This window comes from Adiantum capillus-veneris, chromosome 12 (genome assembly GCF_014529385.1).
Source record: "Adiantum capillus-veneris isolate H3 chromosome 12, ASM1452938v2, whole genome shotgun sequence".
In the NCBI taxonomy this organism is placed as follows: domain Eukaryota; kingdom Viridiplantae; phylum Streptophyta; class Polypodiopsida; order Polypodiales; family Pteridaceae; genus Adiantum; species Adiantum capillus-veneris.
In genome coordinates, this window is record NC_140942.1 from 73,028,553 (window position 1) to 73,041,966 (window position 13,414).

General features: G+C 42.2%; 1 protein-coding gene across 1 annotated transcript in view; it reads right to left on the bottom strand.

Moving 5' to 3' along the window:
* Nucleotides 1-8,909: 8,909 nt before the first annotated feature.
* Nucleotides 8,910-13,414, bottom strand: part of LOC147445947 (uncharacterized) — a 38,441-nt gene continuing 33,936 nt past the window's right edge. The window contains exons 3-13 of the mRNA XM_086525271.1: nt 11,347-11,422; nt 11,162-11,258; nt 11,018-11,087; nt 10,744-10,923; nt 10,268-10,390; nt 10,092-10,175; nt 9,836-10,020; nt 9,598-9,736; nt 9,466-9,525; nt 9,269-9,385; nt 8,910-9,193 (exon numbers count right to left, since the gene is read on the bottom strand). Coding sequence (XP_086381397.1) covers nt 9,080-9,193; nt 9,269-9,385; nt 9,466-9,525; nt 9,598-9,736; nt 9,836-10,020; nt 10,092-10,175; nt 10,268-10,390; nt 10,744-10,923; nt 11,018-11,087; nt 11,162-11,258; nt 11,347-11,422 — 1,245 coding nt within the window. The 3' untranslated portion in view covers nt 8,910-9,079. The remainder of the gene's footprint in view (nt 9,194-9,268; nt 9,386-9,465; nt 9,526-9,597; nt 9,737-9,835; nt 10,021-10,091; nt 10,176-10,267; nt 10,391-10,743; nt 10,924-11,017; nt 11,088-11,161; nt 11,259-11,346; nt 11,423-13,414) is intronic.

Genomic DNA, 13,414 nt, shown 5'->3' on the forward strand with positions numbered 1-13,414 from the left:
GCTCCATACTTACCAAAGTTCACAAAGATAATCCAAGAAAGTAAGGAGGGATCATCGCCATCAGCAAAAAACGGCTAAACTAGATGTGCTAAATTTGAGATTACCAACTTTAATGCTACTTTTATCACTAGTTTTGCACAGATCATGTCAAATCGGAAGTTGATTGAGATTGTGTGTCAAAGACGGATATACAATTACTAGGTTTCAAGCCTATCTTGCATGGCAATCTCTCTCTCTCTCTCTCTCTCTCTCTCTCTCTCTCTCTCTCTCTCTCTCTCTCTCTCTCTCTCTCTCTCTCACACACACACACACACACAGTGTATTTGTAGCTCCATCTAGTCGAGCAAGATCAATGGCCTCAATTATGGAGTGGGATTGTGTTTGGATATTTATCATCTCATGACTTCTCATCCCAATCAAAAAATCAAGAAACAAATTTTAAAGAAAAATGTGGTCATGTCCCTATGTGGAGTATGTGAACTTAAATGCCAACCAGTACAAGTAAACTATACCCATTCATTTCATTATAACATACTTTTTGGCATACATAGAACAAGAAGCATGTGAATGGTGAGTCTTTGCTCTTCAAGAGGAAAAGGTTGGGGGTGGTTCACATCTAGAAAGTGCTCATAATCACAATATTTTGATTGCCACCATTAAAATAAAACGACTTACAACATCCAATGGATGTGAACTGTTGATCTCTCCTTAGACCGGTGGCAATTGATGACGTGGATTCTCTCTCTCTCTCTCTCTCTCTCTCTCTCTCTCTCTCTCTCTCTCTCTCTCTCACACACACACACACACACACACACAAACCACTCTATTTTCTTACGTGTGAGCACAAGCACACATCAAGGGAGGTTGCAATTCATTGAGTGGTATGAATACATGGTATTTTGATAGATTGAAGCATCTCATATGAGTCTGTGGAATTTTGATAGATTGAACCGTCTTCATAGAAGTATGTGAAAAACGCCAAATTGGGGAGATGAACATTTTGCATAGTCCTAGCTTGCTAACTTTCCAAAAGGAAGAACATTTGACTCAAGTGCACCAACTACAATTTTATCACTCAAAATACGCTTCAATTGTGGAAAATATGAACTATAATTTTTGCTTTCTAAAGTGTAGACAACAAAAATACGTTTCCGAGACTTATCATCTACTGTTTTGCTTGTTGCTCGGGCACAAAAGCACATGCCATCAAACAACCATTGAAGGCTTCAACGGTCACACACAACTGACCATTGAAGGCTTCAATGGTCACACACAATAGACCATTAAAGGCTTAGTGAAACCCTAGCTTCATACAAAGTGATAGACAACAAGGCTTTAGTAGGACATTTTCTAAGTACATGCACAACAAACAAGCTAGCCTCTAACCAAAACTCATGTCGCAAAGCTTTGCTTTTGACTAGACATCATGCCATCTCTATAAACCTATTTTTCTTTTCAGCAATACCATTTTGTTAAAAAGATATGACACATGGTACATAGATGTTTTATCCCATGATTATCCAAAATCTTATTAAATTCTTTGATATCTACTTCCCCCCCTCAATCAAATCGGAGGGTTTCCAGAGTACAACCAAATACATTTTTTGTCATTAAAAAGAATCACTTAAAGCACATAAACAGTTTGGATTTTGCCTTATGTGGATGCAGACTTGGAACAACCATAAGTAAAATTCACAAGTACAAATGGTTGCTAAAAGATAAGAGTATGGACTATACAACAAATGTCACTCTATGCAAGCTACTATTTATGAGTAGCCCATAGTGGAACCATCCCTTGGAAACTTGGAATGATGCAGTTTGCTCAAAATGCAGTAGTCATATGCACGTCTAGGTGGTGTCCAAACTGGCAAAATCTAGATGGCCAAACCATGCACACAAATAATTTGCCTATGAAACAACTCTAAACCTAGAAAATTCAGCATTCTAAATCATCAATGCAAGTTTATAAGCATGGAGCTTATAAATCCCATGACACAAGGTGCTTTGTCATAATTGTATGGTCTAACCTAAGATCATGAACAATGCTTCTTTCATTCACAAAAAAACAAGTCTAGCAAGGGCAGAGACAAAGAATGAATTCTTCTTGATCCTCAATATATATAACACGTCAAATATGCGAGAGTAGTAAGCATAGATAGGTGGCATCCGTAAGAGATAGTCTCAAGATAACATATCACAATATGATGTAATGTTCTTTGTAGTACCACAATCAACGTACCATATATGTTACCACAATCACTAACATACATCATGAACAGAGGGTAAGGGTTATATTGATGATATGCACGAAACGCATACTCAGCATACACTATTGCAGAACCAACATTAAAAGAAGCATGCTTCATTTTCCATTTTATTATGAGCTTCTTTAACCTTTAGCTTAGGACAATTCTTAATGATCATTTGGCTTATGATAATTGAAATTCAATTTTATCTTGCCTGTAACCTTTAGCTTAGGACATTTCCTAATGAACTGATCATTTGGGTTATGATAATTGAATTTCAATCATGACCTATTTGGCTCTACTTTCCATTGTATTATCTAGAATGTTCCTAGATTCCTGGCATTCCTTTCTTGTTCGCTTGCAACTTGGAGTAAATCTTCCATATAGCAACTAGAGTCAAGCTCGCAGTGTCATTTTTTGCATTGAACTTTACTTCGCTAACCAACCCACCCCAAGCTCCTTGATGTGCAGGGCGTGAGCCCTTTTATTATTTAAAAAATGCTTCCCAAGTGTTGAAGAAAAGGCATGCAAGTGCTACCTGTCTGCGGGGGACACCCACGAGGTTGGTGCATTCTACCTTTGCTGCTTGATCATGTCAGTGCCTTCCACCTTCCCTACGCGTCCACGTCCCCGCCCACATGTCTCCTCCTCACCGGGTCGCCCTTGTTCGACTTTTGCTTCTGTTCTCCAAAGGGTGTCCCCTTAGATATCCATTAATAAACCCTCCCAAATCAATGGCACTCCACTAGCAGATTGCTTATTTTATTTTGCATCTCGTCACAACGACGCATTACAACATACGAAACCTTTACACGATTTGATCTCTAGCAGGCACGTACGCTTGCAAAGGCTTCCAAGCTAGCCAGCCCATGTGACCGCTTTGTTGCTCATGCAACGACTCTCGACTTCTATACTCTTTATAATGCAGCTTAAAATTTTCAATAAAGGAGAGGGCGTCCACTTGTCACTCCCTGGTTCATTTCAAAAAACACCTTACAAAACATCTAATCTAAAATACAAAAAGGGTAAAATTGTAAGAAATGACAACCTTTTCAGAATGTAAGAAGTGACAAGTCTTTTCCAATGTAAAGTCAAGAGACTTTCTATTCCACATAAAATATATCTTGAAGTTTGATTGCACATAACAAAAAGGGGATAACTTTAGTGGAGGTTTTGCTACTTCATGTGAATTCACTTTTTGAAGATATAACAAAAAAAAGAAAAATTTTAGTGATTTTTTTTAATGGAAATGTAATTTTTGAAGATATATTTGATTTGATCTTTTTTAAGGGGCTCTTTTCAAGACCAATATTGATATGTTTTAAAAAATTGCACATAACAAAAAGGGGATAACTTTAGTGGATGTTTTGTTACTTAATGCAAATTTACTTTTTGAAGATATAACCAAAAAAAAAAGTGATTTTTTTTTTTTTAATGAAAATGTAAGTTTTGAAGATATATTTGGTTTTATCTTTTCAAGGGGCTTTTTTCAACACCAATATTGATATGTTTTAGAAAATTTTGGAAGTATGTATTTCTTTAAAGAGCTTGAGAAAAAGAAAAAAGCTCGCCTAACGTCGGCTTGGGGTTGTTTTGCTCTAAGGACATGCATGACATGCAAATGCAGGGATTGTTATCCACATTATTGACCATGAGAGAGAGAGAGAGCGAGAGAGAGAGAGAGAGAGAGACCATTACATTGCATGTGTGTATACACATGTACATTTTTGAGGGGGAGAGAAAGAAAGAAAGATTATACCGTTGAGCTCACGCACTTTTCAATTTTTTAAGATATTATTAATGTATTTAAAGGATAGCTAAAGTTTTTCACCCGTAGAAAATGGATTAAATGCCCGACAAAGACCACCCGCCACATTAATACTCCAAATGGGTAGAGAGATTTCTCAGCTAATGGACCTTTTACCAATTCTTGGATATTTTGTTCTTTTCATTTTTAGGAGTTAACATGTGGGCCATGCTTAAAAATCTATAAATTTCTTGAATTTTGGCAAGCAAGGGTGCCAATCTAAAATCAACGAGAGAGAACACCCCAAATGGGTAGAGAAATTTCCCAGTTGATGGACCTTTTACCAATTCTTGGATATTTTGTTATTTTTATTTTTAAGAGTTAACATGTGGGCCATACTTAAAAATCTATAAATTCCTTAAATTCTGGCAGGCAAGCGTGCCAATCTAAAATCAACTAGAGAGAGAGAGAGAGAGAGAGAGAGAGAGAGAGAGAGAGAGAGAGAGAGCGGGGGGAGGACAATTGTTAAGTGCCACATTTAAAGTGTTGAAATGCAAAGTCCAACAAATGACGAGGGGAGCATAGAAACTTTGAATGTCATAGTTACTGTATTGGAACAATAGCAAGATGTCTCTTTGTGACAAATGTGACAAACTCAAGACATATGTGACAAATCTTTTCTTCAAGCATATATGTGTGTGCGCGCGCTATGTGTACATACAGACATATAATTGGAAAATATCATGATGTCTCAAGACCTATGTGACAAATCTTCGCTTCAAGCATGTATATATATATATATATAAATACACACACACACACACCAATAGAATTAGAGCACTTCTAAGTTTGTTGAACAAGGGCTAGCACCTCATGAAAAATAATGTCTATGAGAAGCTTCCAATCTTGGTATCAAAGAATGTTTTGCAGCATCTATTAAGAGGTCGTGTCACTCATCACTTTTATAAATGCGATAGACTATACATGTAGGAAGAGAGTATTGACAGTGTTCCACTTGGAAGAGAAGATAACCCTATGAGAATAGAGGCATTGTTTCCTTGGCCGCAGCAACGTGCGGGTCGCATACTAGTATAACATGAAGAACCACAGCAACCCCCCTCTTCGCAAAACATCACCTATGTTGTTGTTCCTCTTCGGGTCTTCTGCATCTAGCTGGCAGGTGCTCCTGTGTCACCTTCGCAGAGCTGCCTCGCTGCTTGGATTGCGCTCCTACGTCCTCTTTTTGCATCTCCATTCATTCACAAAGTATCGTAGTAGATTCCTCTAAAAATTCATTTTCGGAATTGTGATGACATGATGATTTCTAAGAAAATTAAATTTCTTGCAAGGTTCCCCTTTCATACGGAGATTCGTGTGCGGTGCCTCCCTCGCAGAAGCTCATGATATGCATTGTATGAAAAACACAAAAAAAAGACTCTTGTTTTCCTACATTAGAAAATTTCTAAATCTTCTTGTGAAAGGATGGGGACGGCAGTGAGGGAATTTGCAAGACTTCACACAAGAGAGAGAGAGAGAGAGAGAGAGAGAGAGAGAACCATCTCATGCATGCAAATGGACTAGCAATCTCCTTGTGAATTCCCTCACAGATGTCAAAGCATTTGACAAGAAGCCCCCAGTACACATCTGACAAAAGGACAACACACAACACCATCTCGTGCTGCAAAATTGGTTAAGTAGGCATGAAGCGCCTACCACATAAAGAGAGAGGAATGAAATGAAATAAAATGTTATATTAACGTCTTCAAAAGGCCAAAGTACCTATGAGACCAGAAAGTTACAATATGGTGGATCTGATACAAAGTCAGAGTAACAAAACTAACAACATAACAAAACAAAACAAAAAAATACTATGGGATCCTAGACTGGTCGATGTGAACTAAGCAAAATGGACAGCTGGCCGGGATAGCTAAATCACAGGAGATCTAGCATCGGGCACTGATAGATCTCATCAATCTCCTCCAGGGTCAGTAGTCTAACTGGGCGTCGTGCATGCCTGGCCAAAGTGCTCCGAATCTTCTGATGAAGCCTCCGTCGATGTTGTGTAGTCCTCTGCAGTCGTGGGCCCCTAGATTTCCCCAGCTCACTCACTCAGTCGATCGGTGTGCCTCTGGTGTGAGACGAAAGTGAGCTCTGATGTGGTAGTAGCTCTTGCGACTGTCCAGTGTCTGTTCTAAAGAGATCTGTGATCCGTCTCTAAGACTAGCTAGCCTCTCCACTCATCAAGGTATCTTTGTGTCTGCGCAGCTCGAGCAAGAACAAACCCAAGCATCTCTGATCCTCATATCCCATGACTCTGGAAAGTGGTCCAAAACCCTCTCTGAACAAGCAATGGAAGCGTCCTCGTATCTCGTAGTAGAGGGGGCAACGGCATGTGTAGTGCAACTCTATCTCAGGCTCCATGTCACACAAGGGACAAGTCTTGGCCTCTGCCGATACTCCGCTGTATCTCCCAGTCTCAATCCGCAGCTGGTGAGAAGATGTGCGTAACTGGCCAATAGCACATCGTATCCCATGAGACAAGTGGGTGTCCATGTATCTGGGTCTCGTCACAAAACCATCTTCCCTAAGATGGAGAAGATGGGTCTCTGTAGAAAGCCATCTTCGTGCCCAACTCCTGCGCCGACTGTATCCATGTCCTCCTGGTGTCTAGCTGGGTCAGGTCTTGGCGGATGAGCCTGGTGATCTCGGACTGTGTAAGAGTGAGAGATGGTGCATCCAATGAGTACTGGAAGGGTGGCTACATGTCTATGTTGAACCCATGCGCCTGAAACCATGATGTTATCTCTCCATACTAGCATGTTGTATCTCCCTGCATGGCTAACTGTCGAGAGGACTCAAGTGCAATACGAGCATATCTGTCTGTAGGAAGTTCCCACATGAGGTGTATGAAAGAGACTGATCTGGTGAGCGCCTCAACCACTGATGGGGGGGCCGCTAGCTCTGCTCGAATAATGACATGTGGTACTGATGCATTGGCTCTAATGAGCCGCGAGATCATAGAGACGAGAGGTTTCTCCATGCTCCCCCATCCATCAATGTGGCCCGACCCCCCGTGATGATCCAATGAAGGTCCCCATATTTCAGCTCCATAGAGCAATGCAGAAGCCACCAAGGTGTCAAAGAGCCAGAGCTTCGTTCGAGGCTCCTGAAACTGAACCTGTGAACACATCCTCTCCAATCTACTCAATGTTGCACAGCCTCTAGTCAATCTGGTCTGCTGCTCTCCTGAGTGAGAATGCCGGTCCACTAAAAACCACTTCAAGGTAAGTGTAAGCATCTATGTACTCCATAGTCTCCTGGCCATATGTGAATATAGGTGCTGACCTCCTGATCCACTGTGGGGTGGTATTAAACACCATAACCTTGGTTTTACCAAGGTTGACAGACAAACCACTTTCATGGGCAAACCTATGCAAAGCATCCAAGTGGCGTTGCATCCCCTCCGGAGATTCGGAGATCAACACAATATCATCAGCATATAACAAAAGTGGAATCCATGTCCCTTCCAGTTGTGCACCCCTATCACCATCGCTCTCAATGTAGTCAGAAACCTCATCTACATACATACCGAACAGAGTAGGAGAGAGCGGGCAACCCTGCTTCACCCCAATAATGGAGTGAACCGGTGTAGATAGTCCCTCAAGGGTGCGCACCTTCCCAACTACTATCTGTACAATGCCATGATCCCCCAAATGAGCTCTATGGGTACTCCCATCTCCTGTAGTCTGCGCATCAATCTAGCTTTGGGTACTGTGTCAAAGGCTTTGCGGAAGTCCACAAAGCTACAATAGATCCGTCTCCCATGAGATCTGCCCTCCTCGATGATGGCCCGGAGTGTCAAGATATGGTCAAGAGTAGAGGAGCCTCTCTTGAACCCTACCTGCCCATCTACACGTATTCCTTCCCTCTGTCAAGCTACTCAACTGTTGCACAAGAATGGATGCATACAACCGTGCCAGTGTGTCCAATCATCATAGTGCGATATTTCCCAAGCTCCATAACGTCTCCTGACTTGAAGATAGATACAATCGTAGATAGGCTCTAAGTATCAAGCAAGCCCTCACACATGGCACGGTTAAACATAAATGCTGGAAGCTCTGCTAGTAGATCTTCGGCGTGTATGAAGTGCTCAGCCACTAGGCCATCATGATCATATTCTCTCCCAATCCTTATCCTGTCGATGGTTTTCTTCACCATCTCAACGGTGAAAAAAGCACGTGTATGGGCATGGATCGAGGGGGTCGGGAAGGGGCGACTGTCCAGGTATTGCGTACAAAGATGATGCATACTGACCCCAGGTCTCTGTAGAGGTAACAGCGGGGGGGGGGGGGGGGGGGGGGGGGGGGGGGGGGGGGACTGCTCATGAAAGAGCCGCCACGCCTCACGCGAGTCCTGACTCAAGAATAACTGGTACAAAGAGAGAGAGAGAGAGAGAGAGAGAGAGAGAGACAGAGAGAGAGATTTCAACACAACAGACTACACAATGATTGGATTAAAAAACCTTTAACTGCCTCGATAGGAGCCTTGAAATTTACAAATGGGAGGGGAAAGACCTCAAGGGTGATAAAATTGCTCAATACAAGCTGTTGTAGAGTGGCAGAATTATTCCCTGTACACAATGAGCTTCCAAGTCCTCCCAAATCACAGGTTTGCCGCCTCTGTTCCACAGACCAAAAAGCAACTTGCAATTCACAATTCATAAACTGCAAGTCTGTATCAGCTCTTCTGACCAACATTAAACAAATCCCACCAATCTCGGCTCTGACGCACACAGGCGTACCTCCCTGATTCCTTTCGAGTTGAACTACATCACCACCAAAAATCTGAGCTACAGAGCATGGGCATCTTCTTCCGATATCAAGAATGCGCCCACGGGTACACAACTCACTACCCATGATACATGTTCATTAGACCTAGCAATGTAACTCAAAACTGTCTCTACTTCAGCCGAGCATGTAATGTACATAATCGGGAGGTGATGTAGTTAACTGGCTCCAGGCATTTGGGGAAAACGATACCAATTCAAGGGTGAGTCACCAAAAGGTCTGCATCGAGGATGTCAGGTCTACATGAAATAGCTTAAGGCAGCTTTCTTCCGGGATCCTCCTTCACCATACAACTCATTCCATTGGATTAGCTCCGTCATATTGGCAGAGTCTGAAGATACACTGGCACAAACCTAAAATATGAAGAAGACCATAATGAGACTCTCTTTAGTACATCATAGTGAAGATCAAAACGCATAGATATATACTTGCTCATGTGCCCGCCGCACATCATCCATGTTCAAAGGCCTTATGTTAACAGGACTCCCTGCAGTCCCCACAAGGGGTGGGGGAGGGCGACCTTCAGCTACTGCAGCTTCCTGCTCCTGAATTTGCAAGTTCAAACATCAGAAGCTCCTCTATGACGTTTGAAAATGTGATGCTTCTCTGAAACTCAAAAACTCACCTTCTTCTCCTTGTCTAGAATTTCTCGAATAGGACGGTAAGCAGCCATTACACATAAGTTCTGAAGCAGCAATACATTGTCAGTTCACTAGGCTTTAAATTGAGAGGGCAACAGGGCAGATCAGTTTAGTACCTTTAAATCACTTCCTGAATATCCATCAGTCATTGCAGCGATATCATCGAAGTCTAAATCAGGGGCCACTTCTTCTTTGGCAAGAATGACTTTCAGAATCTTGGTACGATTAGCTGCATCTGGAAGATTCACCATGAGCCTGCTCACAAAGAATCAGAAGTGTGAAAAAAATTGAAAAAAAAGCCTTAGCCTTCGAACAACCCAACAAAACATCACAAACAAAGGCACAATATAAGACCTCCTAGGAAGTCTTCGAATAACGGCCTCATCCAGATCAAAAGGCCTGTTCGTTGCGGCTAGCACTAGCACCCGCTCTCTGTCCTTTGTTCTCAATCCATCCCAGTTGGACATGAACTCATTCTTCATTTTTCTCATGGCTTCATGCTCTCCAGGTTTTTCTCTGCGCCCAAGCATACTATCTACCTGTACCCATTGAAAAGAATCAGAATGACCTTCAAGAATCTCCATGGCTTCGACAGACGACTTCAACTCACCTCGTCAACAAAAACGACACTCGGAGATATTTTGCTTGCCAAGGTGAAAACAGCTTTAACATATTTCTCTCCTTCACCAAACCACTTAACAAGGAAAGAAAAATGCATTAGCAACTGCCTCCACAGAACTAACTGCAAAGCATGCCATATTAACAAGATTTGCTGCCACAACTTACCTTAGATGCAATGCTGGACATAGAAATGTTGATAAAATTTGCACCAGCTTCGGTAGCAACAGCCTTCGCAAGCATCGTCTTGCCTGTCCCAGGTGGCCCAAACAGTAAAATTCCTTTGCAAGGCTGCAGCACGAGGAATGCTTAGACACAAAGCTGCAACAAACATTGAGGCTACCCTAAAACCAAACAGAATAGACCTTTCCTTGCTGCCTCCAAGTACACAGTGCGATAAATAAAACATTTGATCCCATGGAAACTAAAAGTCAAACATCTATTCAGAACTCAGCCTGATGCACGTTACAACTAATAAGCACAAAACACAGAAAGGAGAAGCGGTATAATAGATGCAAAAAAAGTGTACTGTTAAGCCCAAGAAACCCATGGATCTTGATCACTTGCTTTTGTGCATCTAAGCAGGGAAGTAGACACCAGGAGCACATATCAACATATCTGGCACAAAAAGGTGGCACATTTACCTTTGTAAGCTGACCTTTGCAGAACAGTTCTGGCCTCTGCAACGGAAGCATAACCAGCTCTTTCAGTGTCTCTTTCACATTTTCAAGGGCCCCGATATCGTCGAAAGTCACACCTATATCACTTGGTGGAATTACTTCTGAGAGTAATCTTTTCTCAAACTCGTTGTCAGTCACAATGTCCTGCATCAAACACCAAAAAGACAAAAAATGAATGATCATTTTACAAACAACTCTTTGGAAAGAAAAGAAATCACAGGCAAAAATGTGATTATACCTTGAGAGTCTTCTTCAAACTGCGTGAGTCATTTTGCACTGACTGAAAAATATTTAAGCCATGGACAACGCTGCAATCACACAATATATTTCAATCATCTAATCTCCTGCAGAACAAAAAATCCCTAAAAATACAAGGATTCACCTCTCTGTGGAAAGAACCAGCTTACTGTTTCTCATCACTGGCTCCTGACAACCCATCAGATGATCACTAATTGCCCAGCCAACGATCCGCTCAGCCGCTGAGGGCAAGAGATTTTATTGTTAACACTCTTTTACCATTAATGAAAATACAGCACTGTAAGTAACAACAGATGTAAATGAGCTCACTTTCATTTGTAAGAGCCTGGTCCTTGATAAAGACCGAGGAAAGACCATCAACCTCCACATTGTTCCGTGCAAGCACCTGGAATGTCGGTCACTATCAGATATTTCCTCTATTTAAAATAAATTGTGCAAAACTAGTCAAAACTGAGAATCTGCAGAAGGATATGGATGTGCTGACGTCTGGCTAAAAGGGTTTCTAGATGTATGATTTCAAGACTCCTGTGTTTATAAGAGTACACAAGCATGCACCGTGCAAATGAAGACAGAATCTGTTAGTGGTAAAATGCTTTCAGTAACTCGCGCCCAAAAAACTCCTTAACGTCTACCACATCTCTCGTATTTGTAACAGGTTGAACACCCAAGCGAGAACTCAATAGCCACACACGAACAGAATTGCAACAACTAATCTTAAATAGATAGAGAGAAGAAGGGGAGGAGAGTCGACACGAAGTAGCGGAGTTCCACTTTCAAATGCACTGGCCCCAAACACAAGTGCCCATTTCGGTACTTCTTTCTTGATTGCTTGATCACAAAGCACAACGGCCGTAGGGTCCTCTCTACAGCCTTGCTTCCAAGCTTGGTCTACGAGAGAGAAATCCCTAGGTCATATTTAAGGTACATGGGGCCCTGAAAAAACACAGCGCCACCAAAAGCAACTCAAGCCAAAAGTTGTTTCCCCAAAAGTACTGGTAAAATATGGCGCAAAAAGTTAATCAACCATCCGTACAGGGCTGCCACGTGGCACCATAATTTTCGGTGTGTTTTGCGGATCTGCATGCCACCTCAACATTTCACAGTTTTAAGGGTTTTAAAGTTTTGGCCGCTTTGTCCACTACAAGTGTCACGTGCGCACACAATTGCGTCAAGTGGACAAGCTTCTGCTATAGTCTAGCATCAGTCCTAGTTTAGCATAGGATCTAGCTTGGCACTTTGTGAGCCTCTAGCAGGACATGCATGTTCACGCAAATCATAGTTCCATACCCTCTCTTGCACAATACAGTCATTTCAGCATAAAGGCGTGTGAACGGTCTCTTAAGTTATTAATAAGCGACTTTTTAGCCCATTTTCATCAAAATCATGGGGCTGAAATAATGCATTGCTCGACCCAGCTTTGTTCGAGTATATATGTGACCTAGGGGTCTCACCTCCTAAGGTAAGAAGCAAAAGAACCAGCAGACCCAGTACCCGCGGCACCTCGACCAGCACCTCCAGCATTCTCAGCCCATTTTACCAATGTTTTCAAACATCAGTATTAGCATTTTCAGCAGCCTCATCATCACCAGCTTTTCCGGTACCCCGGCACCCTAGCGTTAGCAGATTCCAGCCCAGCGGATCAGCGTTTTCAGCAAGTAGCAGCTTAGAGTCTTCAAGCATTAGCGTTTCAGCATTCAGCCCGTAACCTCACAATACCAGGTATCCACAGCAGGTACCCTTCAGTATCTCTGTAGTACCAAGCATCTCTAGCAAGTACCCACCAGCATATAGGATCATTGTAACAGCATTGTGCAAGTCAATTGCTCTCGCAACAGACCAAAGGGGCCCTTGAGGGTGGTTGGGACCCGACATGCAGTGTCGTCTCTCTCTCTCTCTCTCTCTCTCTCTCTCTCTCTCTCTCTCTCTCTCTCTCTCTCTCTCTCCTTTTCATTGTGTTCAATTCAATTCTCTTTTCAAGTGAAATACAGTAACCTTGTGTTTGTATGGAGTACTAGATCCAAGCAAAATCATTAAACACTTCCGTTGCACCTGACAACAAGGGTTCACATGCTATTTACTGTCATGCCACTTCATCAGATTTGTGGCATACCCCCCTCTAGAAGAAGAGTAATCGCCTTCAATTACCCTTGCAAACAGACAAAGGACGAAAACTGGCTCAACAAAGACATCAACTCCACGCTCCTATGCACCAAATTGCACACAAAGACACTAGTCATTGAACAATCATTACATTTCCCTCGAGATCTCAAATATAGATCATGATCATTGTAACTTATTTAGCAATCACATCCAAACCGAGCTCATCTGTCCATGGATGTCTTGACCTACTAAACCTTGTCAGTATGAGATTCACATT